The sequence below is a fragment of the Eschrichtius robustus genome, chromosome X (genome assembly GCF_028021215.1).
Source record: "Eschrichtius robustus isolate mEscRob2 chromosome X, mEscRob2.pri, whole genome shotgun sequence".
Classification (NCBI taxonomy): domain Eukaryota; kingdom Metazoa; phylum Chordata; class Mammalia; order Artiodactyla; family Eschrichtiidae; genus Eschrichtius; species Eschrichtius robustus.
The window spans coordinates 61265109-61293023 of record NC_090845.1 but is presented as its reverse complement, the minus strand read 5'-3'; the positions used below and the strand labels follow the sequence as shown (position 1 = coordinate 61293023).

Genomic DNA, 27915 nt, shown 5'->3' with positions numbered 1-27915 from the left:
CTACCATCAAAAAGAGAATTTTAACAGGAGCGATGACACAAGTGACAATGAAAGTAGGAATATGCAGTAAGAAAACCAATCTATATATAACTGGTGGTTTCTATTATGAATAGTAGATAATGCTGGCAAACCAACATTGATGTGGGTCTTGAATGGCTAGCTAAAGCATTTGGACTATATTTATTATGCCAGTGATTCTCAAGGGGAGGAACAGGGTAAGAAAAAGGGGGAGGGGGAGCAATGGGGATTCAATTTAGCTGCAGTGATAAAATTGCTAGTGTTAGAAGAGATCTTATAGGTCACCAACTTCAATTTCCAACATTCTACAGATAAGGAAATTGATAGCCAGAAAGGTGAAGTGACCTACCTAAGGTGACCCAACTTAACTAGGGAAGAACAACTAGACTCATACCTGGGACCAGAACCCCTGCCTCCCAATTTCCAGTCTAGTTCTCCTACTACATATGGAAAGAAACTATCACATGGCCAGGCTGAAAGAAAGCATTTGCAAATATAAAAAGGAAGTACAAATAAAAGCATGTAACTTGAAGAATCGCAATGCCATCAACAATTCTTGTGAATTTTTGTCAACAGATGGGGCAACTACATGGAATATATAAGTTAACAATCAGAATAAAAGTTTTACACAATTAAGGAGACAAAAAGACATTTATCAATAAGCCCTCTAAATAATAACTGGACAGTTTTATATTTTTTACATATATTTGTATTTGATACCCAGAAAAACACTGTGAAGGAGATAGGGAAGGTATTACCTTTCCCATTTTACAAATAAGGACATTGAAATGTGCTAATTGGCTAAATGAAGAGCCAGAATTCATTCCAGTACTCTTTCCACAAGTTCCCGGAGAATACAAATCTCCAAAACAGACCAAAACAAGCATGAGGCAACTCTGGTTTCGAAGGTGGAAGCAAGACTTTGTGAATGAGTAGATAAAGGCAGGGGCTGAGGAGAAAATGAGTTAATCGAAAGTGTGAAAGAGTACTTTATGAAATAGTAGTACTACTTGGTCTTATGTTTTTATCCGTACGAACCGAGTAATTATTTGTTTAATTAAATAATTTAATGGCACAAATTTCAATCTATATACACATTGTCTGTGGTTGGTTATAATGTCATTATCCTCAGGTCACAAACCATACGCTTTGTGAGTCCTGCTAAAAGATGGGAAAAACTCTGAAATTTCTTTTACTGGGATGATGTCAAAAGGCAAAATTATATTACCTACACAGCTGTGATACATAACACAACGTTTCCCAATGAATAGAATTCTAGTGTTTAATAGTTAAATGCATACATACACAAACACAATCAGTCTCTCTTGCTCTCTCTCTCTCTCACACACACATACACAAATACACACACATACATACACACACTCACAACAGGTGCACACGCACCTAACCACAACTCTGGCTTTTCCCTAGGCCTTTATTATTGGGAACACTGGCATATTTCGTGTTATACAAGATATGGACAGCCCTTGCCTTAAGTGTTTACCCATATTTACACATTAAATGAGATATTGTTAAAAATACAAACAAGGTCAAGGTTAAGGAACTCTGATATATGATGGAGAAGGGCCTTTGACTTGAAAGGAAACTATGGTATGGAGCCTCCCATGACCTGGCAAATCAGTTAGAATCTGAAGGCCAAGAAATTGAGGTAGTACTTTACTAGTATGTGGGGGAGATTAATTCCAAAGCCATTGTAAAGGCAAAAACTTGCTGGGTTGAGGAAATCAAGAAGTACATAGCAGGTCAAAGTGGAATATGAATGCCTGCTATATGGAAGGCTTTTAAAGATTTGAAGGAAGGAAAGGAACTGCAGGTGGAGGCTCTAGGGTCCAATATGCCCTCTGTGAGGGTGTTTAACCTTAAGCAGGGCTCTAAAAGAAAAGAAGCCTTAGTGACAGACCCCATTAAAAATCACCCGATCCTTATGGTAGCATGATATTCCCCTCAATAAATGAGTACAACTGTGTTTTACAGTCCAATATTAGGAAGAATGTTTTAATATGTTAAGATTTACTTTCATATTTAACTAAAGGAGTACAGATCAGTATTGTAGAAGATACAAAGAAGTATAACACTCAGTCTCTGCCTTCGAAAACCTTCCCATCTATTTGAGGGAACAAGATAACCTACAACACAACGTAGTGTCAAATGAGGGGTTTAGAGAAGTGCTGAGATGGGTAGGCAAGGAAGAATTCACTTTAGTGGTAAGGTTTAAGTTGAGCTGTTAAGGACCTGAAGGGATCGGAGAGGCAGGTTGGGAGAAAGGACATTCTGCTTTGGGGAATGGGTAAACAAAGGTCAGAATGTGAGAGACCTATGAATGGACCGGTCTGGATGGAACAGGATTCAGATGCTGAGTAGCAAGAAGAGTGGCAGAGCAGCTCAAGCCCGAATACAGAGGGGCTTAGAATGCCAGGTTAAGAAGTTTGAAGAGTGGCAGTATGGAGACACAAAAGATTTCTGAGGAGGGGTTGACATGACAAAGTGGCACTTGAAGAAAAGTAATCTAGCTGAGGTGTGCATATGGAGTAGAGAATAAAGCAACTCTCAACTGGACAACCACTGCAGGAGTGAGGTAATTAGGAACTGAGGCAGAATCACAAATTTTCTTGGTTGGGAGGGACCTTGAAGATCCTCTATGCCAAACACAACCAGAGTAGTTACAGAGTAACTGGAAAGAAAGGGAGTAATCAAGAGATATCATGAACAGTATAAATCAACTCCACAGAGTATGAATCAACTTAGCAATTGATTGCCAAATATGAGTAGCAAGGGAAAGAGGGAAGTGAATAAAAAGCCTCCAAAGTTTCATGCCTGAATGATTGAGAGAATGAAACTGGGGTTTAATTTTGTAAAATTCAGTGTGCTGGGGTTGGGGGTACAGAGAGGGGAAGAATGGAGATAAGCCCAGTTTAACTTGTTGAATTTGAGATGTCAGCTGGAAATCCAAGCAGAAACAAAACTGCACCAAAAGGAATTGTTTACCATCACTAAGAACAACGTAGGTTTGTACTCCTTGGTTGACTCTGTTAGCTAAATCAGCTTTAAGGAATAGAATCCCCAATAGCAATATGTCTTGTACATAATACGAACTCAGTGAAGGCGTGGTTGAGTCAAGGGAACTCATGAACTCTGCCCCTCTTCTTTCTTCCTCTCAGTCTGACTAACCATGACAAGTGTTAAGAACCTTCTTCCACAAAAACAAACAAACAAACAAAAACACCTTCAGTTTCCCCAGACTAAGCATTTAGACTACACAGCAAAAGTGCTTTAGAAGCATGTAATGCTTCTAGGCACAGAGCCATGTGGATTGATCCAAAACCTTACAAATGTTCAAGCTATTGCTGCCCCTGGAGACCACTGGCATGGCAGGATGAAACGAATAACGACCCACAAACCACAAAATAAAATTCAGAAGTAGTCTTTTGAAAATCAATTTCATTATGGCTGTTTAGTTTCAACCCCTGCTTTATGCCATCACTCCAATAAAAATTACTCTTCATCACTGAAGTGCAAGCCCATTGACAGGTGGACGTGCATGGGGAAGTTTACTCAGCAACCTATAATTTTAAAGTAATTTCAGCAGCGAGCAGCAGGGGAGTCCCCGTGAAGCCATAGGAGACAAGGAACCACCCTCCTCCCTTGGCTATTCCAAGCACACAGGACTATTATCTAGCTAAGGAATTGGCAACTGAGATCCTTCTCTTCCCCCAAAGACACAGAGTTTATGAATTGATTTCCCAAATGGTATTCTACAGAGAGAAGTTCATTAAGCATTCACTACCACCCAAGCTCACGGTCCAGTAGTCTTCAAAGGTAGTATCACAGATAAAGACCAAATGATCCATAACAGGGGAGCTGAAGTTAGTCACAGGGAACCAAATGTTATCTCCTTTATACTCTTTCCTTCATTTCTTCCTTTAGAGCCTTAGTTCTCAAATGAAATGAGCATCAGCATCACCTGAGAAGCCTTTTTTCCAAACAGTAAATGCTCATGGTCCCACTCTAAAAATTCTGATGACATATGTCTGAGTGTGGTCAGGGACATGTGCATTTTGAAAAGGTTCCCTAGGTAAGACTAAGATGCACTCTTGGTTAAGAACCACTGCAACAGATGATCTGTATAATATATTTTAACCCTACAATTCTGGAAAAGATTCTTAGTAGGACTTGGGAATAGCTAGCTATATCAGACAGAATGAGTAAGAGAAAGAGAAACAGAGACAGAGGTCATTCTGTGCCAAGATTCCTGATTACTGTATGCCCACCCTAATGCAAGTAGCCATTGGGCCCATATGCACTCTGGCTTCTAACCATACCAAGTCATGCACAATTCCATGAGTCAAAGATTCTCACCCTAGAGTGCACACCAGAATCACCTATAGAGCTTTTTAAAATTACACATGACCAAATCCCCACCCCTGGAGCTCCTTACCGAGTTGATTCTGGGTTGGGGTCCTGGACACATCGATTAGGGGGAGATAGATCTCGGGGTAATTGGGGTGAACAGTCTTGAACATTCTCTTCCTCTAAAGATAGGTATCAGAAACAACCAATACCCCTTACACATTTATTGACCATATTCTATGTGCCTTACCCTTTTTAAAATAACAGCTTTATTGAGATATAACTCATGTGCCATAGAATTTACCCATTTTAAGTGATTCAGTGATTTTTAGTAACTTTACCAAATTATATAAGCATGCTATCTCTTCCATCGTTTCCTTTCCTTCCAGTTCCACTGCAACCACCCTGACTGTGGTAAATCAGTTTTAGAATATTTTCATCCCTCCAACAAGCTCCCTCAATAAGCTCTCTCGTGCCTATGTTCACTTAATCCCCATTTTCTCCACCACGTATCCACAAACTTAATTTTTGTCTCTACATATTTGCCTATTCTGGACATGTCACATAAATGGAATCATACATTATGTTTTTTTGTGGTGGCTTCTTTCACTTAGTGTAATATTTTTGAGGTTCATCCATGTTGTAGCATGTATCTGTACTACATTCCTTTTTACGGTTGAATAATATTCCATTGTAGAGAATATTATGCCTCATTTTGTTTACCCATTAGACGTTTGAGTTGATCCACTTTTTGGCTATCATGAATAATGCTGCTACGAACATTTGTGTAGAGGTTTTTGTGTGAACATATGTTTTCAATTATCTTTGGTATATACCTAGGAGCAGAATTGCTGGGTCATGAGGTAACTCTATGTTCACTTATTGAGGAACTTCCAAACTGTTTTCCAAAACAGCTGCATCATTTTACATTTCCACCAGCAGTGTATAAAGGTTTCCACTTCTCAACACCTCTACTTCTTATCGTCTTTTTCATTATAGCCATTCTAGTGAATGTGAAATGGTAACTCCATTGTGGTTTTTAAAAAAATTTTTTAATTGAGTTATAATTGACATACATTATATTAGTTTCAGCTGTACAACATAATGATTTAATATTTGTATATACTGTGAATTGATCACCACAGTAAGTCTAGCTAACATCTGTCACCATACATAGTTACAGAAATTTTTTTCTTGTGATGAGAACTTTTAAGATCTACTCTCTTAGCAACTTTCAAATATGTAACACAGTATTATGAACTGTAATTGCCATGCTGTACATTACATCCCCCATGACCTATTTATTTTATAACTGGAAGATTGTACCTTTTGACTGTCTTCATCCATTTCACCCACACCCACCCCCTGCCTCTGGCACCCACCAATCTGTTCTCAGTATCTTTGAGCTTGTTTTTGTTTGGATTCCACATATCAGTGAGATCACAACGTATTTATCTTCATTCTGGTTGTTTCTTTTGTTTTTTTTGTTTTGTTTGTTTTCATTCTGGTTTTAATTTGCACTTTCCTGATGGATAATGATGTTGAGCATCTTTTCACGTATTTTTTTATTTAGCCATTTGAATATCTCTTGTACTGAAATATTTGTTTCTTTTGCCCATTTTTAAAATTTGGATTACCTTCTTATTATTGTGTTCTAAGAGTCCTTTGTAAATTCTGGATACAAATTCTTTATTGAATATTTGTTTTGCAAACATTTTCTCCTAGTCTGTCACATTTATGTACTAATGTTTCTTTTGAAAAACAGAAGTTTTTATATGTTGATGAGGTCCAGTATATCAATTTCTGTCTTTTTTGGACTGTGTTTTCAGTGTTGTACCTAAGAAATCCTTGTCCAGTCCAAAGTCTAAAAGATTTTCTCCTGTATTTTCCTCTAAAAGTTTTATTGTTTTGGCACTTACCTTTGAGCCTATCATACATTTTGAATTAATCTGGGGGTACAGTGCCTAGTGAGGGTCTAAGATGATCTTTTTGCATGTGGATGTCCAAATGTCCCAGGACCATTTGTTGAACAGAGTATCTTTTCTCCCAGTGAAATCTTTGTACATTTGTCAAAAATCAATTGACCATAAATGTAAGGGTTGTTTCTAAACAAATAATTCTATTCCATTGATCTATATGCCTATCCTTATGCCAGTACCACACTGTCTTGATAACTGTAGCTTTATAGAAGCTGAGTTTTCTGTTCCCTGAATATGCCATGTTATCTCTCACCTCCAAGTCTTTGCACATGTTAATCCTTCTGCCTAAAACAGTCTTATCATAGACAACTCTTACTTAATTTTTCAGGTCTAAGCTCAGAAAATGCTTTGTCCAGAAATCATTGCTTGATTTCAAAAGTCTGGGTCAGGTACTCCTCCTTCGTGCTCCAGATCTTATGATTAACGTTACCATTGCATTATCATATTGTATTATAATTGCCTGTTCACTTGACTGTAAACTCTATGATAGCAAAAATCCTCTCTAACAAGTTCAACAGTTGCCTCTTCACTGCTTTGTACAGTGCCTGATACATAGGAGATGATCAATACTTATTGAAGGAATGATTAACTGATTCTGCTTCTAGTAATGGAAGACTAAGTAATTCAGACCAAATTTCCTGCTGAAAACAATAAGAAAAAAGGGATAAAATATAAATAATACATATATTTAAAGGCATCCACGTTCTAACAAAGCAATGAAGTATTATGGAGCCAAGATTCAGGATAAAAGGAAAACTCAGAGAGGCTGTTTTTCTCCTCAGATCACTGGCTCATCACAGAAGAGTCAGCTTAGAGACAGCAGAGCTTTTGATAGGCTCATGGAGCTAAAATGGCAAAAATAGGAATTCAGGGCCCATCATGAGGGGGAACCATAGAAAAATCCTCAGATGTTCGGTTCCAACTGAGAAAGGAAAGATACTTAAAGGAAGTCTAAAATAAAGGACAGCTTCAAATTATCTCAGTCTCAAATTGGATTAAGGTGATATGGGATTGTTACTACCCATAACCACCTGCCAGAGGTGAGCATAAATCCTTTCTGGATAAAAATTAAAACAACTGAGGCCTCAAACCATCTCTACTATAGTTTTTCATATAAAGTGTCTGCCACTCAACCAAAACTAACCAGGCATTTGAGGAAACAAGGAAAATTATAGACCATCAAGAGAAAACAATAGACAACAGAAATATACCTTAAGGGATTGAGATAATAGAGTTGCCAATGATGAATTTCAAATTCTTATGCTTAATAAGTTCAAAAAAAGAAAAGACTAAATTATAAATTATGGCAAAGAAATGAACAGTATTTTTAAAAAGAACCAAATGGAAATTCTAGAAATAAAAAATATATGTGAGAAGTGAAATTAAGAACTCAGTGGGTGAGTTTAACAGGAGATTAGACAAAGCTAATGAATCAATGAATTGGAAGGTAAGTCAGAAGAAAATATGAAGAATGAAATACAGAGAAAAGAAAGGATGGAATTTAGAAAAAAATTGTTTAAGAGACATCAGAGATACAGAGAAAATTTCTTAAAGAGATTGTAACTGAATCTTAAAAAGAGTAAAAAGAGAATAAGGCAGGAACAACATCTGAAGAGATAATAACTGAGAATGTTTCAAACTGACAAAAAACAAGCCACAGATCCAAGTTCTTTGAACCCCAATGAAGATAAATATAAAGAAAATCACACTATAAAATTTTCAGCTGACTTCCCAGCAGAAATAATAGCAGCCAGTAAGAAATGACAGGGTATCTTCAAAATTTTGAAAGAAAAATAACTGCTAACCTAGAATTCTATACCCAGTAAAAATGTCATTCAGAAATGAAGGTGAAATAAAGACATACTTTCAAACAAACAAAAACAAAAAAACTATCAACAGCAGAAACACATAAAAAAGAATGTTAAAGGGTGTTATTAGGCAGAAGGAAATTATCCCAGACAGAAGCTTGGGAAGAAAAGAAGGAATGAAGAGTAAGGAAAAGGGTAGACATGGGGGAATCTAAATGAATATTGACTATAAAACAATAACAACAATGTTATGTGCAGTTTAAATTATATAGATAATTAAATTACAAAACAACAATAGCATATAGTTAGCAGGGGGTAAATAAGGCCTTTTCACTGTACAGGAAGAGGTCAAAGAACTAATTTATATCAGAGTATAATAAGTCAAGAATGCATGCTGTAATCATTACTAAGCCAATAGTAAAAGAATGTATATCTACAAAGTTAACAAAAGATTTTAAAAAGTGAGTAAAAAAATCCAAAAGAATGCAGTAAGGAGAGAAAAGGTTCATAGAACAGGCAGGATAAATAGAATGCAAACAGTATGTGGCATATTTAAAGACAATATATAATTAATTCTACTAAATGAAAATTGATTAAATGTGCCAGTTAAAAGAGACAGACTGAATTAAAAAAGGAAATTATGTCTGTTTACAAGAGATGCATTTAAAATATACATAAAGGTTAAATATTTTAAAGATGGAAGACATATCATGCAAATGGTACCCAAAAGAAAGAAGCAATATTAATATCAAACAATGTAGACTTTAAGGTAATATGCATTACTAGAGATAAACAGGGACATTTATAATAATAAAAGGTTCAATTCAACAAGAAGATATAACAGTACTAAATTTGTATGCACCTAATAACATGATCTCTAAATATATGAAACAAAAATTACCAGAACTAAAAGAAGACATGGATAAATACATAATTATCATGAGAGATTTTTATTTCATGTATTTGGTTTAATGGATTAAAATAGAAAAGCATCAGGAAAACATATCAGCTGAACCTGATTAAATTTTTTTAAATCTCAGAAAATTCTCTTCCATCTACTCTTATGAGTTTTCTCAACTTTTATATCATGAGAGATTTTTAACACAAATATCTCAGCAACTGATAGAACAGGTAGACAAATGTTTGATACATTTTGATACATGTTTGATACTACAGGACATATATTCTTTCAACTACACACAGAGAATTTATAAAAATTGATGATATACTGGGCCATGAAGTTCCCATGAATAGCAAATACTTTAAATCATACAGAGGTGTCCTCTAACCACAGTGGAATTAAGCTGAAAATCAATAACAAAAAGATTTCCAGGGGCTTCCCTGGTGGTGCAGTGGTTGAGAATCTGCCTGCTAGTGCAGGGGACACGGGTTCGAGCCCTGGTCTGGGAAGATCCCACATGCCGCAGAGCAACTAGGCCCGTGAGCCACAACTACTGAGCCTGCGCGTCTGGAGCTTGTGCTCCGCAACAAGAGAGGCCGCGATAGTGAGAGGCCCGCGCACCGTGATGAAGAGTGGCCCCCGATTGCCACAACTAGAGAAAGCCCTCACACAGAAACGAAGACCCAACACAGCCAAAAATAAATAAATAAATTAATTAATTAAAAAAAAAAAAGATTTCCATGTTTGGAAATCAATATATAAACTTAAAAAGACTAAAGAAGCAACCACAATGGAAATCAGAAAATACTTTTGGTACTGAATAATGAAAATACAGCATATCAAAACTTATATGACATGCTAAAACTGTGCTTAGAGAGAAATTTATATTCTAAAATGCATATATTAGAAAAGAAGAATGATGTAGGCATCTTCTCAAGAAATTAGAGTTTTTTAAACCAGCAAATTAAAGCCAAAGAAAGTAGAAATAAGAAAATTTAAAAGATAATAGCAGAAATTAATGAAATAGAAATCAAGCAATCCATAGTGTGAATCAACTAATAAAACGATAAATTCCTGGAAGACTAACCAAGAAAAAAGAGAGCATACACTAATAATCAATATCAGGAATGAAAAGGGGAAAACACTACAGATCATACAGATTAGAAGTTAATGATTTAAACACACTATAGTACACAAACTGCCAATACACATATCAACTTGCATGGATCTCAAGGGCATTATACTGAGTGAAAAAAAGCCAACCTCAAAATGTTAACATACTGTATGATTCCATTTATATAATATTCTCAAAATGACAAAATTATAGAGATGGAGAAGAGATTAGTTGTCAGGGGTTAGAAATAATAGGGAGTGGGAGATGTGAATAGAAAGGACAGCACAAGGGGTATCTCTGCAGTGCTGAAACAGTCCTGTATTTGGCAACGATGGCTACAAAAATCTATATGTGATAAAATGATAGAACTATACACATACTTTATATCTACATAAATTTCCTGGTTTTTATATTGTACTATAGTTACATTAGATGTAACCAAAGGGGGAAACTGGCTAAAGGATCCACATGATCTCTTTGTAACACCACTGTAAGAATCCTCTGAATCTATAATTATTTTAAAACAAAGTTTTTAAAACAGGTAATGATAACCACAATGAGAAAAGACTTCACACCTATTAGGATAGTTATTTTCAAAAACATAAAAAATAACAAGTGTTGGTGAGGATGTGGAGAAATTGGAACACATGTTGGTAGGGTATGGAATAAACTGTGCATTGCTTGTGGGAATATAAAATAGTGCAGCCACTGTGGAAAACAATTTGGCGATTCTTCAAAAAAATTAAATGGAATTACCATATGATCCACCAATTTCACACAAAAGAACTAAAAGCAGGGACACATATACTTGAACAGCAATATTCATAGCAATATTATTCACAAATGCCAAAAGATACAAACAACCAAAATGTCCATCAACAAATGAACAGATAAACAAAATATGGTGTGTACACACACACACACACACACACACACACACACACACACAGTGGAATATTATTCAGCTATTAAAAAAGAATAAAATTCTGATACATACCACAACATTGATGAAATAACACAGACACAAAAGGAGAAATATTGTATGATCCCACTTATATGAGGTACCTAAGATGGGCAAAGTCAAAGAGACAGAAAGTAGAATAGAGGCTACCAGTGGCCACAGGTAGGGGGAAATAGGGATTTACTGTTTAATGGGTATGGATTTTCCGTTTGGGAGGATTGAAAGAGTTCTGAAAATAGATAGTGATGATGGGTACACAACATTATGAATGTACTCTATACCATTGAACTGTATAGTTAAAAATGGTTATAATGGTAAGTTTCATGTTATGTATATTTTACCACAATTAAACAAAAGATAGTGAGGATATCATGAAACTCTTTATGTGAATAAATTTAAAACTTTTGCTAAATAAATTTCTAGAACACAAAACTTACCAAAACTGAATAAAACCAGAAAATCTGAAAATCTTATGTCTATTAAGATAGCAAATCCAGAGTTTAAAATCTCCCCTTCCTCCACCCAAGAAATTCCAGGCCCAGATGCTTCACTACATTTGAGGAAGAAGTATTACTAATATTACATAAACCCGTACAGACAAAACATAAAAAAGAAACACTTTCAACTAATTTTACAAGAACATTTTGACCTTGTCCAAACCTGATGAGGAAGGAAAATTACATGTTAATCTCAATCATGTATATAGATGCAAAGATCCTAAATGAAATTTTAGCAAACTAACTCAGCAATATATAAAATAAATAATACATTATATTTAGGACAACTGAAGAAAAGCTGGGAAAAAGAAAAACAAGCAAACTTGAACACTGAGGCAATCTCAAGCATCTCTTTATGTTGATGATATAGTTTTATAAGGAAAATAAATATTCAGATGATCAGAAATGTATACAACTAAATGAAATCAAGAAAAAGAAATAACAGTATGCATTTCAAACAGAATTATGAAATTATATATCAATGCTTAGAATGGAGCTAAGGTAAGTGCTGAATGTAGCAAAAGATAGGACATAATGTAGACTGTCACCCACTGTAAATGTTTGCAAATGGATATTCTTTAAACAAACAGGATTATTACGGATGATTCTATATGAATGTCAAAGCCTTAATTTCTAAGCTTTGCATTTTGTATATGAGAAGAAATATGACAACCTGAGTTAATTATAAAATAAACTGAAAGTCCTAAATAAATAAATAAGTAAAACATCAAGACTAAGTATGTTTTATCCCACAAGTGCAAAGTTGGTTTAACACCACATTAAAAGAATAAAGGGAAAAAAATCATATAATTATCTCAATAGATGCAGGAAAACCATCTGATATAATGCTATATCCATTCATGATTAAAACAAAACTCTCAGTAAACCAGGACTAAAAAAGAACTTTTAAATTGATAAAGAACTAGAAAAAACTTAAACAAAAAACTACAGCAAACATTATACCTAAAGGTGAAATGTTAAACACTTTTCCCTCTTCGATTGGGAATGGGACAAAGATGCCTGCTGTTGCTATTTCTATTCAACAGAGTTCTGAAGGTTCAAGACAGTGCAATAAGGTAAGAAAAACATGTTTAAGTATACATATTGGAAAGGAAACAATAAAAAAAACTTGTCATTTTTCACAGTGGGATAGTGTATGTAGAAAATCCACAAGACCTACAGATAATTTATTGGGATTAATAAATGAGTTCAGCACAATGCTGCATACAAAGTCAATATATAAATATAAACTATATTTCTAAGCATCAGCCAGAAGCAATTTAAAAATGAGATTTTAAAATGATATGGTCCCAGGTTGGTTTTCCTGTGAAGCAGACTGGGAGACAGAGATTATCAAGCACTACTTCTATTAGGAAGTGCTTTTGGGATCAACATATGTGTAAGAGGAAAAAAGCAATCCCCAAAAGACCCTAGCCAAATTCATACATAGCTCTGGAGCTGGTATGGCCCTTCAAAAGTTTCTGGATTTGGGGAGGAAGGGGCAAGCCTTTATACTTCCTCATTAATCAGGCACTGACTGGATGTGGGATGACCTGGAAGGAAGCATCTCCTTGGGTGAGACAATTTTCTTCAACCAAGACATGGATTGAGGAAATGGATCACAGCATCGACTGCAGATAACATTTTAAATGGCTTCAAAAATTTCAAATACCTTGGAATAAATCTAATGAAAGGTGTACAAGAGTTCTACATACAAAACTATAAAATATTACCAAGAAAAATTAAAGATCTAAATGAATGGAGATATATACCATATTCACAGATTGGAAGATTCAATACTATAAAGATATAAGTTCTCCCTAAACTGATTTTTAGATTCAATCCAATCAAAACAAAAATCCCAGGAGGGTTTTTTCCCTTAATTTTATTTTACTGTGGTTAGAACACTTAACAGGCGACCTACCCCCTTAACAAAATTTTAAGTGTACAATACATTATTGTTGACTATATATATGTTCTTCAGCAGATCTCTAGAACCTATATTGCTTAAGTGAAATTTAATGCCTGTTGATTAGTAACTCCACATTTTCTCTCCCCACCCCCAGCTCTAGGAAACCACCATTCCATTCTTTGATTCTATAAACTTGACTACTTTAGATACCTCATATAAGTGGAATCATGCAGTATTTGCCTTTCTGTTTCTGGCTTATTTCACTTAGCATAACATCCTCAAGGTTCATCCATGTTGTCACATGTGGCAGAATTTCCTTCATTTTTAATGCTGAATAGTATTCTATTGTATGTATATACCACATTTTCTATATCCATTTATGTATCAGTGGACATTTCTATTGTTTCCACATCTTAGCTATTGTGAATAATGCTGTAATGTACATGGAAGTGCAAATATCATTTTGAGATACTGATTTCAAAGCTTTTGAATAAGCATCCAGAGTTAAGATTTCTGAATTGCATGGTAGTTCTGTTTTTAATTTTTTGAGGAACCTCCATACTGTTTTACACAGTGGCTGCACCACTTTACATGCCCCACAATAGTATACAAGGGTTACAATTTTTCCATATGCTTACCAACACTTAATGTCTTTTGTTTTTGTTTTTTGATAATTGTCATCCTGACAGGTGTAAGGTAATATCTCAGTGTGGTTTTGATATGCATTTTCCTGATGATAAGTGATGCTGAGCATTTTTTCATATATGTGTTGAACATTTATATGTCTTCTTTGGAGAAATAATCTATTTAAGTCTTTATCCCATCTTTCAATCAAGTTATTGAGACTTGTTTTTTGCTATTGAGTTGTAGGAGTTCCTTATATGTTTCGGAGATTAACCCCTTCTCAGATATATGGTTTACAAATATTTTCTCCCATTCTATAGGTTGCCTCTTCCCTCTGTGGATTGTTTCCTTTGCTGTACATAAGCTTTGTAGCTTGATGTAGTCCCACTTGTTTATGTATGCTTTTGTCACCTGTGCTTTTGGTGTTATACCCATGAAATCATTGCCAAGATCAATCTTATGAAGCTTTCCCTGATGTTTTCTTCTAGGAGTCTTACAGCTTCAGGTCTTATGTTTAAGTTTTTAATTCAGTTTGAGTTGATTTTTGTGAATAAGGTTCCAATTTCATTCTTTTGCATGTGAATATCCAGTTTTTCCAACACTATTTGTTGAAGAGACTATTCCCCACTGTATTCTTGGCGCGCGTTTCAAAGATCAGTTGACTGTATATGTATGGATTTATTTCTAGGCTCCCTGTTCTGTTCAATTGGTCTACATGCCTGTCTTTATGCCAGCACCATACTGTTTTGATTATCATAGCTTTGTAATATAGTTTGATATCAGGAGTGGGATGCCTCCAGCTTTGTTCCTCTTTCTCAAGATTGCTTCAGATATTTGGGGTCTTTTGTGGTTCCATACAAATTTTAGAATTGTTTGTACTATTTCTTTGAAAAATGCCATTGGAACTTTGATAGGGATTTCACTGAATATGTACATTGCTTTGGGTAGTATGGACATTTGAACTATATTAATTCTTCCAGTTCATGAACATGGAATGTCTTTCCATTTGTTTGTATCTTCTTTAATTTCTTTCATCAATGTTTTGTAGTTTTCAATATATGTCTTTTGCCTCCTTAGCTAAGTTTATTCCTACGCATGATATTCTTCTTCATGCTATTATAAATGGGATTGTTTTCCTAATTCCTTTTCAGATAGTTTATTGTTAGTATATAGAAATGCAACTGATTTTTGTACGTTGATTTCGTATCCTGCAACCTTACTGGATTTGTTTATCAGTCCGTGTCATCTGCAAACAGGGACAATTTAACTTCTTCCTTTCTGATGTGGATGCCTTTTACTTTTTCTTGCTTAATTGCTCAAGCAACAACTTCTACGATATCTGTTCTATATCAGTGAATAGAACAGATGAGAGTGGCATCCTTGCTTTGTTCCTCATCTTAGAAAAAGAGCTTTCAGTTTTTCACCATTGAGTATGATGTTACCTGTGGGCTTTTCATATATAGCCTTTATTATGTTGAGGTACTTTCTTATTATTTCTGGTTTGTTGAGAGTTTTTATCATGAAAGAGTGTTGAATTTTGTCAAATGCTTTTTCTGCATCTATTCAGTTAATGTAGTTTATCACATCAATTGACTTTCATATGTCGAACCATCCTTACATCCAGGAATAAATCCCATTTGGTCATAGTATATGATCCTTTTAATATATTGTTGTATTCAGTTTGTTAGTATTTTGTTGAGGATTTCTACAGCTATATTCATCAGGGATATTGGCCTGGATATTGGTAGCTTTCTTTTCTTTTGGTGTGTTTGTTTGTCTTACTTTGGTATCAGGGTAATGCAGGTCTCATAAAGTGAGTTTGGAGGTGCTCCTCCTCTTCAATTTTTTTGGAGGAGTTTGAGAAATGTTGGTGCTATTTCTTCTTTATATGTTTGGTAGAATTCACCAGTGGAGCCATCTGGCCCTGTGATTTTCTTTGTTGGGAGCTTTTTGATTACTAATTCAATCTCCATACTAGTTATAGGTGTGTTCAGACTTTCTAATTCTTCCTGATTTAGTCTTGGTAGGTTGTATGTTTCCAGAACTTTGTTGACATACAATTAATTGTTCACAGTAGTCTCTTATAATCCTTCTTATATCTTTGCCATCAGTCTTAATGTCTTTTCTTTCATTACTGATTTTGAGTCCTCTTTTTTTGTATTTAATCTAGCTAAGGGTTTATCAGTTTTGTTTATCTTCTCAAAAATCCAACTCTTAGTTTTGTTGATTTTTCTATCTTCTATTTTGTTTATTTCTGCTCTAATCTTTGTCATTTCCTTCCTTCTTCTAACTTTGGACATTGTTCTTCTTTTCCTAGCTCCTTGAAGTATAAAGTTAGGTTGTTTATATGAGATTGTTCTTCTTTTTAAATGTAGACATTTATGGCTGTTAACTTCCCTCTTGGTACTGCTTTTGCTACATCCCATAAGTTTTGGTATATTGTATTTTTGTTTTTGTTTGTCTCAAGGTATTTTCTAATTTCCTTTTTGATTTCTTCTTTGACCCAATGGCTGTTAAAGAGTGTAGTGTTTAATTTCCACATATTTGTGAATTTTCCAGTTTTCCTTTGGCTATTGATTTCTAGTTTCATTCCACTGTGTTCAGAAAAGATACCTGGTGTGATTTTAATCTTTCTAACTTTGTGAAGACCTGTTTTGTGATCTAACATGTTATCTTTCCTGGAGAAAGATATGTATGCTTGCAAAGGATGTGCATTGTGCTGCTGTTGGATGGAATGTTCTGTATATTTTTGTTAGGTCCATTCACTCTATACTGTTGTTGAAGTACTCTGTTTCCTTATTGTTCTTCTGTGTAGATGGTCTATCCATTACTGAAAGTGGGGTATTGAAGTCTCCCATATAATTGTATTACTGTCTATTTCTCCCTTTGATTCTGTCAACGTTTGTTTTATATATTTAGGTTCTTTGATGTTGGTGCATATATATTTATATTGTTATATCTTCCTGTTGGATTGACCCTTTTATGATTATATAATGTCCTTCTTTGTCTCGTCTGAGTTTTTGGCTTAAAGTCTATTTTGTGTGATATAAGTATAGCCACCCCTGCTCTCTTTTGGTTACCATTTGCATAGACTATCATTTTCCATTCTTTCACTTACAGCCTATCTGTGTCCTTAAATCTAAAGTGAGTTTCTTGTAGAAAGTATATAGTTGGGTCTTGCTTTTATCTTTTCAGCCACTCTATGTCTTTGACTGAGGGAGTTTTATCTATTTACATTTAAAGTAATTATTGATAGGGAAGGATTTACTATTGCCATTTTGTTGTTTCCTGTTAGTCTTGAGAGTCTTTTGATTGTATTTCCTCTCTTGCTGTCTTTCTTTGTGTTTTGTTGATTTTTTTGTGTGTTTATAAGCTTTGATTCTTTTCTTTTTCTTTTTTGTAACTTCTACAGGTATTTTTTGTGGTTACCTTGGGATTTAAAATATCTTTTAACAGTCTATTTTAATCTGATAAGAACTCAAGTTAAACTGCATACAAAAACTCTACATTCTAGCTTCTTCCCCATACACACTGTGTTATTTTTCCCACATTTTACATCTATTTATATTGTGCCTTTTAACATATTCTTATAGTTACTTTTAATACTTTTGTCATTTAACTTTTATGCTAGAAATAAAAGTGACTTATCCACTACCATTACAGTAATATAGTATTCTGTATGTGTCTATATATTTATCTTTACCAACAAGTTTCATACTTTCTTATACTATCATGTAGCTGTTTAATATCCTTTCATCTCAAGTTGATATACTCCCTTTAGCATTTCATGTAAGGCAGGTCTAGTGGTGATGAACTTCCTCAACTTTTATTTGTCTAGGCATGTCTTTATCTGTCTTTACTTTTGACAGGTATAGTATTCTTGGTTGGCAGGGTTTGTTTTTTTTTTCCCATCAGCACTTTGATATATCATCCCACTCCCTTCTGGCCTGCAAGGTTTCTACTGAAAAATTTGCTCATAGTCTTTTGGGGGTTCCCTTGTATATGAAAAGTTCCTTTTCTCTGGCTAGTTTCAGATTTTCTCTTTGTCTTTAACTTTTGACAATTTAATTATAATACGTCTTAGTGTGGACTTCTCTGGGTTTATTTATTTAGCAGTGTCCTTTAGGCTTCTTGAATCTGGTTGTCCATTTCCTTCCCAAGATTTGGATTGTTTTCAGCCATTAAGTTTTCTGAATAAGCTTTCTAGTTTTCCCTCTCTTCTCCTTTTGAGATTCCCCTACTGCCCCTATTGGTCCACTTGATGGTGTTCCTTAAGCTTTTTCACTCTTTTTCATTCTTTTTTCTTTTTGTTCCTCTGACTGAATTATTTCCAGTGACATTAGTTCACTGATACTTTGTCTTGCTTTGTCTAGTCTGCTGCTGTATCCCTCTCATGAGTTTTTCAGTTCGATTACTGTGTTCTTTAGCTCCATGATTTCTGTTTGGCAGTTTTCAAATATTTTCTATATCTTTGTTGAAATTCTCACTTTGTTCATGCATTGTTCTCTTGATCTTGGTGAGCATCTTTATAACACTTATTTTGAATTCTCTGTCAGATAAATCTCATAACTGTTTCATTAGGGTCAGTTTCTGGAGACTTAATGTGTTCCTTTATTTGGAACTTCTTTGCTGATTCTTCATCTTCCTTTACTCTCTATGTTGGTGTCTGCATATTACACAAAGCAAGTACCTCTCCCAGTCTTCATGGACTGACTAGCCTTGCACTGGAGAAGATCTCCACCAGTTAGCCTAGTCAGAGATTCTGAGGGCCTCTAACAACTCTTTCCCTCCCCAGGGAGAAGCAAGAAGCTTTGGTTTCTTTCTACTCAATCTGTGCTGAGGGGGAGGAGCTACGGCATTTACCAGTCCAAAATGCCATTTCCATTCTCTTCCACATGGCTGGACTGGGCTGGACGCATCAGAGCTCCAAGCCTGGCAAGACAGATGCCAGTTCTTTGGGCAGTCCCAGAGAAATTTTGGCACTGAATGCACAGATCTACTCTTCCATCTCCAGGAATAAGCTGAAAGCTGGAATGTTTCGTCCACTCACTCTTTACTGAGCAGGGGGGAGGATATATGGTATCTACCAGTCCCAACCATTGTCTTGTTCTCCCCCAGGAGGCTAGAATGTGCTAGATCCCTTAAAGCTCCTAGCGTGGCAAGTCAGATGCCAGTTCTCTGGGCAGCCCGGGAGAAGTTGAAGCACTAGATGCACAGATAAACTCTTTCCTTCCCCAGCAGAATGTTGAGAGCTAGGATTTTTTTGTCTTCTTGCTCTGTGCTCAGCAGGAGGAAAGATCTATGGTGTCTATCAGCCCAAGCCACCATCTCTGTTCTCCCCTAGGGAGATCCATCAGAGTTCTAAGACTGGCAGGACAGAAACCATTCCTCAGAAAACTTGGGGTGCTAGATGTGTGAATCAATCCCTTCCCTCCCTAGGAGAAGCTGGAAGCTAGGGGCTCTCTTCCTTATCATATGGTGCTGTGGTGGTGGCAGGGACTCTGGTGAGAGGCTGTCTCAAATCTCCCTACTGGCTTCAGTGTGTCTGGTTTCATGTTTGCCCTGGGTACAGGAGCCTTTCAGTTAGTTCCTGGATTTCTCACAAAGGGAATTTGTCCATGAATTGTTGCTGAATTGGTGTGTTTGTGGGGGAAAAGGATGGTCCAGGACTTCCTAATCCACCATCTTGCTGATGTTATTCTCTTAAGAATTACTTTTTTTGGTCAGATGTGACTAGCTGATTCTAAAACAGATACAGAAAGGCAAAGGGCCAAGAACATCCAAGATACTTTTAAAGAAGAGGAACAAGGTAGAAGGATATCAAGAGCTTATTATAAAGTCCAATAATTAAGACTATGGTATTTGTGCAATGACAAATAAACTAATTGGGGACTTCCCTGGTGGCACAGTGGTTAAGAATCCGCCTACCAATGCAGGGGACACGGGTTTGATCCCTGGTCTGGGAAGATTCCACATACTGTGGAGCAACTAACCCCATGCGCCACAACTACTAAGCCTTCACTCTAGAGCTCGTGAGCCACAACTACTGAGCCTGCATTCCACAACTACTAAAGCCTGTGCGCCTAGAGCCTGTGCTCCTCAACAAGAGAAGCCACCACAATGAGAAGCACACTTGCCGCAACTACAGAAAGCCCACATGCAGCAACAAAGACCCAAACGCAGCCAAAAATAAATAAATAAATTTATTTTTAAAATAGACTAATAGAACAGAACAAACAATTCAGAAACAATCTGACACATATGTAGACACTTGGTTTATGACAAAGGTGACACAATAGAGAAATGGGGAGGAAAAGACATTCCCTATAGTAAATGGCACTGGGTCAGTTGAATATCTATATGGAAAAGACAAAACTTGGCCCCTGTATCTCACCATACACAAAAATCAATTTCAGGTGGACTGCAAATCTAAATGTGAATGGCAAAAGCATAGAGCTTCTAGATGATAATATGGGAGAATATCTAAATGCTCTCAAGGTAGGAAAATACTTCTTAAATGGAACACAAAAAACCCTAGCCATAAAGGAAAATACTGAAAAACTAGACACATTAAAATTTAAAACTTCTGTTCATCAATGGATACTATAAAGAGATTTGGGAAGGGTGTGCAACAAAAAAATTCAAAAGTGGTTCGTAGCCAGAGTACATAAAAAATTCCTACAAATCTATAAGAAAAGAATAAACAACCCAATAAAATGTGCAAAAGACTTGTATAGGCACTTCACAAAAGAAGATAACCAAATAGATAATAAACATATGAAAAGAAGTACAACTGCATTAGTCTTCTGAGAAATGCCAGTTAAAATCACAATGTGATATTACTACAAACCCACCCACCAGAATGGCTATAATTTAATGAGTGATAATAACAAGTATTATCAAGGATGTAGAACAACTAGAATTCTCATACATTGCCAGTGGGAATGTAAATTGGTTCAGTCACTGAGAAAAGCTGTCATTATCCATAAATTTGAAAATATGCATTCCCTATGACCCAGAAATTCCAATCCTAGGTATATACCCAACAGAAATTCAAGTACATATAACCAAAAGACATGTATAATAATATTCATAGTACTGTTATTTATAATAACCCCAAACAATAAACAATCCAAATGTTCATTATCAGTAGAATGAATAAACTGTGGTATATTCAAACAAGGGAATAATATACAAAAATACAAATAAAAAACTACAGCTGCATGCAACATCATGGATATCAAAAAACGTAACATCGAGCCAAAAAAAAAAGCTCCCCCCCCAAAATACATACTATTTGATTTCATTTACATCAAGTTCAAAATGGGCAAAACTAATCTATGATGTTAGACATCAGGACAGTCATTCACTTTGGAGGAGGATGGTATAGTGATAAGGTGGGGGTTTTGAGATGCTATTTCTATTTCTTGACCTGAGTTCTGGTAACATTAGTGTATTCACTTTACAGTAATTCATCCAGTTGTACAATTACGATTTGTGACCTTTTCTGTATGTATGTTACACTTCAATAGAAAAGTGAGGGAAAAAGAAATGAAGAGCTAAGTGATGGGTATTTATAGACTAGTCAGATAAAACTGGTCCTCTATGAGGGCCACCCTGCAGGCAACGCAAGTGGTTTCTTTTGGTCATGTTCTTGGGGATTAAATGGCTTCAGAAATTCTCTAGTATAAAGAGATCTTCTCTATAACGTAGTCACAGATAAATTACAAGTTATTTTTCACAAGATCTGAGAGAGAAAGAAAGATGAGACCTACATGCAAATAAAACAAAACATCAAATAATACATTACAGAAAACTTTTTGCACCATCATAGAGGTAATGTAGTTAGGGCTCTTCTCCATTTTACTATCTAATGATTCTAGAAACCAGTGAAACATTGCCAGTGGAACTATTTACTCACCTAAGCACAGCTGACAATTCACAGGCTTAGCAAGGCCTGAGGAAAACAGGCCTGTTACAAATGCCTTTGCTTTACATGAACATCTCTAAAGGCCCCAAATAATATTCAAGCCAACAAGTGTTTACGTACCCTAACTATAATCAGCACTGTGTACAAAGTATGGTGGAAAAAGACAAAAAGGAAGGCAGATTTCCGAGGAGCTCTAATATAAAGACACAAGTTTTATTAAACACAATAACAGCAATAACTGGAGAATGATTCCAAGACAGGATATGGTAGGGGGGTTGCAGGAGTAGAATTGGTAAGAGAGAAAATGGGATAGGTGTAATGCAGCCAGTTGATCAAAAGCCTTGCATGTCACACTGAAAAATCTAGATTTAAACCTATAGAAAATGATCTTATCTGGATCCCACTCCCCTAAAAAATTCTTGGATTTAGTGATTCCTAGTCATTTTCTTGATCAACGGGCCTTAATAATTAACATCAAATCTAGATATACTATTGTCCTATCTAGTTAAACCAGAGATGTTTTGTGCAAAGTTAAGGTTGACTTCTATGACATCACCTCAAATAATTAGGGACATATTCCAAATATTGCTAACAGTCCCCAATAAACCCTTATAAGTCTACACAAACATATTTTTCTAAACACTTAAACCTTAGAGTTTCAGTTAGAGTTTCTCTTGGGGAAATCATCTGAATGAGACACTACCTTTATTTGCCTCCCCCACAAAATAATCTTTCAACTATTAAAAGATATCTAATACCTAATATAGTGGCTGACTCATAGCAGGCTTTCTATTTATTGAACTAGATTGTTAAATTACACCAGTATATTAACCTTACTCATCTCTCTCATGGTTTAGTAGACTTTGATCATAACCCTCTCTCAACCTCTCTCTCCAGACTGAAAAAACAACTAGAAAGTCCCTCCAACTTTTTTTTTTTTTTTTTTTTTTAATTTTTGGCTGTGTTGGGCCTTCGTTTCTGTGCGAGGGCTTTCTCTAGTTGCGGCAAGCGGGGGCCACTCTTCATCGCGGTGCGCGGGCCTCTCACTATATCGGCCTCTCTTGTTGCGGAGCACAGGCTCCAGACGCGCAGGCTCAGTACTTGTGGCTCACAGGCCTAGCTGCTCCACGGCATGTGGGATCTTCCCAGACCAGGGCCCGAACCCGTGTCCCTTGCATTAGCAGGCAGATTCTCAACCACTGTGACACCAGGGAAGCCCCCTCCAACCTTTTGATCAATTTAATTTGTTTTCTGGGGATTTGTATCAGCTGTTAAGTTTTTCTTGATGGGCAGCCACCAGAATTACCTATATGATCGTGAATGCAAATCCACTTTTGGTCTTTTACATGGAAAAGATAAGAGTTTTATTTCATCATTGTTTTCAACACCCTTCCTGGTAATGCCCACCATATTCTCGGCTTTGAGGACCACAGTCACAACCGGGCCAACTTCTTCATAGACAGATAAACAGTGATTTTTATTTTAATCTTTTTTACTCTAACAATAATATTGTGTATTGTCTAACTCAGAGACTGATGAGATGTATTTAGCCCCTGAGACCATCTCCAGTGAGTATCCAGATAAACCTACAGATACTCAGCTACTCCAGCTGAAGGAGACAGGTATGATTCCAGAAGGTCCAAAGTGACCCTTTCATTTTTTATCATGAGCAACTGTGCCCCCACTGGGAAGGTTTTTCTAATAAGTCCCTAGGAGAACTTTGCTGATCTCTCTGCTATGTATCCTGACTGCCCTAATTTCCTTCTGTATTCTGTTTTTAAAGTTTTTAAATTGAGGGATGACATACATACATCTTCAGTGACTTCTAGATCCCTTTCTTGAGTCATAACTGAGCCCATCATCTCATAAGCATGAATAGGTTTGCATGACCTTACACAATGAAGTGCCTCTGACTATTCTGCCCACTTGGTCTCATGAGATCTTCCTGCAATTTATTCTCATCAGTTTGCCTTCACTCCTTGCAGATAAACTGGTGAGAAACCTGAAATGTTCTGCTCATTGAAGGGTGTATATTTTTATCTTTTTTCCTCTCCATCTAAGAGCTGCTGTAACAGCAGCTGTTTGTGTTGAAAACTAAAATATAAAAATATGACCTACGTGGCCAAATCCCACAAGGCTGTTTACTTCCTTATTTATGAATCAGATTCTGTCAGCACAACTTAGAATCTTGACTGTCAGCAATACTGCAATTAAATGTCTTTGCAAAGCCAGCAGAGGGTGCACCAGGGCACTGGAAATTTTACCCAAGATGTAGCCGTATTAATTTAATAGCCAATCAATGTTTCCTTTTTTTTTAAATTTTCTTGGTATACTAAAACTAACACCCTCAAGAAAAACTTATGTTGAATCTGGGCTAAAATTCCTTCAAAGTATACTCTAATTCTCCTGAAAGTGAAGTTCAGGAAGAATAAGGAATACATGGTTAAACTTAGTCTGGCCAAAATGTAGGTAGAGTAGAAGAAAATGATGCAGATCGGAGCCCTCTCCTTTGCAAAAATTCCATAGCTCTACCCAGCTACCAGACAAAAGGCTCCAGGAAGTAGTATATTATAGGGGAATGGGCACTGAACTGGGAGTAAAGAGACCAACTTCCATTCTAATTTTGATCAGAGTTGTATGACCTTGGACAAGTCATTTCCCCCATAGGAACTATGTGTTCTCCAACGGGAATGATCAAATGGATTCATGGCCCCTCATAACTCTAAAAAACTCTGACTCCAATTGATGTCAGCAAATGTAAAAAGCCAGTATGCCTGTTATTACTTCTCGAAAAGATTAAAACGGAAAAAATAAAGGACAGAACATAGGGCACTGTATTTAAACCTAGACAGAACTATTTGAAGCACCACGCAAAGGCAACTAAATGCCATTACAGACCCTATGAGAATCCCACACCATCACAGAAGCCCCAGAATACAGCTGTTCTACTAATCCTCAGCCTACAAACAGGGGTCTGTCCATTCTGAATGCCAAAAGGCCTTAGCACCATTTGACTAAGGAAGTTCAATTCCTTCATCTTTTCACAGAAAACCAATGTTCAGCTGCTAAGTATTTCTACTGGGCATAGTCGCGGGGTGCGGGGGTGGGGTGGGGGGGTGGGGGGGTTGTTGGGAGGTGGATAGATAAAGGGAACCAGAATCCTAGTTAATTATCATTTAGCTACTGTGTTTGAAGTTTCAAGTATGAGAAGCATGTCTACTGATTATCTTCTTTGATAAGCTGTTATATAAGTTGAAGTGTGCTAGCAAAACATTTTAAGGCTCAGGACAACCTTCCAACGCAAAATGTAGAAACTGTGCCGGCCCTAATATTAAAGCATTATCATGAATGTGACACCAGCTTTGGATGGGTGGTCAAAGTAGCACGAATAATGTTTACAGAGTATGACAATGACTCTGGATGTGGTAGTAAATACAGAAGGCCTGGGTCACTCACCTCAAGGAACTTATTTGCACAACTTGCCCTCTTCCCCAAGAGGAACAAATTGACTGTTATTCTTTAACCACCTCAAAAGGATCCTTGGCTGCTTCTCTTAAGTTTTACATGAGACAAAATATGGCAAACAGAGAATACTTACTTTAAGTGCACTAAATTTCCTTAAATAAAGAGCTAGAAAAAAGTAGAAAACAAACACTAAAGCTAACAGTTTGCTAACCAGGGCACAAACACCATAAAGATTGTATTAAAAAACAAAAGAAACAAAAAACAAGTCAAAACAAACCAAAAAAACTGCTCTTGGGAGACTACTCTTGAGTCATTATTCCATCAGTAAATTCCTGCTCTCAAGCAAGCAGGAGTGAAGACACTTCACACCAGCCCTCCCCACACCACTCCCCAAAAAAGAGTCAGAACCGGCATGCAAAGGGTGAGTTTTATTCCAAAGATTTTTTAAATTGCTGTTTCAGAAGTTGTCTAGCAAGACGGCATATTTCTACCAGAATTCCTCAGGGGCGCTGATCCTCACTAGAACACCGAGGACAATCCGTCTCAAATTGCAGGTAAGCGTGAACAAGCCCACGATCGGGTCAGTGCACCAGCACCCCGGCGCCGAAAACACGGTTCAAAGTTGTTTCAACAGGCGTGGAGCAGTTATTACAGCTGTTTACAGCTCCAACTCCAAACGAGAGCCTGCTGCTAGTGCTGGCATCAGCTCTGGACACGAAAAAACAAGCACCGCGGGCGGAGAATCTCACCGGGAGCAGAAGGGCCAGGCTGCTGCCGTTAGTCAGCCAGGGGGCAGCGCCCGCACCTTCGCGCAGCGGCCCGGCCGGGAGCGCCGCCAACTTTTCCCGAGGCAGCCGGAGCCGGGGGCGGCGGGCGCCGGCCAGAGTTCCCAAGTCCGGGGGTCCTGAGAGAGTCAGGGTGAGCTGGGCCAGGGACCGAGGACAACCTGTCCCGGGGCGACCGCTCCCCAGCTCGCCCGCCCCCTCCCCGATCCCGCCGTCGAACTCGGCTCGAGGTGGCAAAGTCCTCCCCGGGCCCCCGCCCTGCGCACATGGGGAGGGGGCCCTGCCCCTCCAGAGTGACTCACCTGGTGCCCGTCCTGGGCGTCTGGGGGGAGCGTAGCTTCTCCCCGTTCCAGCAGCTGCTGCTGCGGGGATGGCTGCCCGAAGTGGCGGGTGATGGGACCGTCGGGGTCAAGGCCACCGGGGCTGCTCAGGGTGCCCGAGGTGCCGAGGTTACCGGGACCGCCGAGGCGGGACTCGGCTCCCCGCTCCCGCCGCAACTCGGAGCGCAACTCTAGGTAGCAGCACAACGTCAGCAGGTGGAGGGCCAGCGAGAGGCCAAAAAAACCCAGGAAGAGCCGGCAGCTGTTCCCTTCGCCAGCCCGGGCAGGGGCCCCGCGACAGCCGCAGCCCTGGCTCCCGCGCTCCCGCGGCGCTGCCGCGGGCTGGAGTTCCCTGCGCTCCACCTCGGGGTAGCCCATGGCCTCCGGAGACACCCACTCTCTGAGGCCCGGGAGCCGCCGCGTCTGCCTCAGCCCTTCGCGACCCCTGACAGGCGGCTACTGTCCTGCCATCGGCTGGGGGCTGCAGGGACCCGTTCCTGCGCGACGGAGGCTGGGTGGGACCGAGCAGGGAGCAGCCGCAAGTGCAGCTCCACTCCGAGGGGTGGAAAAGGGAGGAGGAGGGGCGGGAGAGACGGGCGACTCGGCCCCGCGGAGAGAATGAGGGAGGAGGCCCCGGCCGACCCCGCCCCGTGCCTCAAGCGGCTGCCGGGACGCCCAACCACCGAGCCCGCCAAGCCTTGGCGCCCCGCCCCATGCCGTTCCACCCGGGGCCTCCAGCTGCGGGGTGGGGTCTGGGGGCGTGTGGGTTCGCCTCTGCCCCGTGGCCCCACCCAGCTCTTCTCGCTCGCCCCGTTCCAGTTGGTGACTGCGGCTGTCGTTCATCCCTGGACTCCGCCCCAATTTAACCCTTGAGCGCCAGTACGGGGTGGGGGGGGGAGGGGGGATGAGGAGGGAAGGAGGGGGAGGCTGAGAAGAATTGGGGAACCTGGGAAGGAAACTAGAGCAAAGAAAAGGAGGCGGAAACTAGTATTAATAGAACGTTTGCAATTAACTGCAGTTGTTAATAACATCATCCAGTACTTATCTGTTGCTTTCAATCTTCAAAGAGTTTAACAGACGTTAAACTAATGAAAACAGTTTTGGGTTTGGAATGAAACCATGCCTGCTGGGTTTGCAATCCAATGGCGCGCCAAAAGAAAAGGAGACCCAGTAGCCTGAGAGCCAAAGGGAGTGAGAATGAGGTGGGACTGAGACAGTCCCACTCCTGGAGTG

General features: G+C 38.1%; 1 protein-coding gene across 7 annotated transcripts in view; it reads right to left on the bottom strand.

Moving 5' to 3' along the window:
• EDA (ectodysplasin A) overlaps positions 1–27236 on the bottom strand; it is a 362845-nt gene extending 335609 nt beyond the window's left edge. For 6 of the 7 annotated variants that reach the window (XM_068533738.1, XM_068533739.1, XM_068533734.1 and 3 more), the window contains exon 1: positions 26665–27236. In XM_068533738.1, coding sequence (XP_068389839.1) covers positions 26665–27060 — 396 coding nt within the window. In that variant the 5' untranslated portion in view covers positions 27061–27236. Of the gene's footprint in view, positions 1–25998; positions 26286–26664 lie in introns of those variants that run through there. The other variant, XM_068533742.1, reaches the window with a different exon arrangement.
• Between the last annotated feature and the right edge of the window lie 679 nt (positions 27237–27915).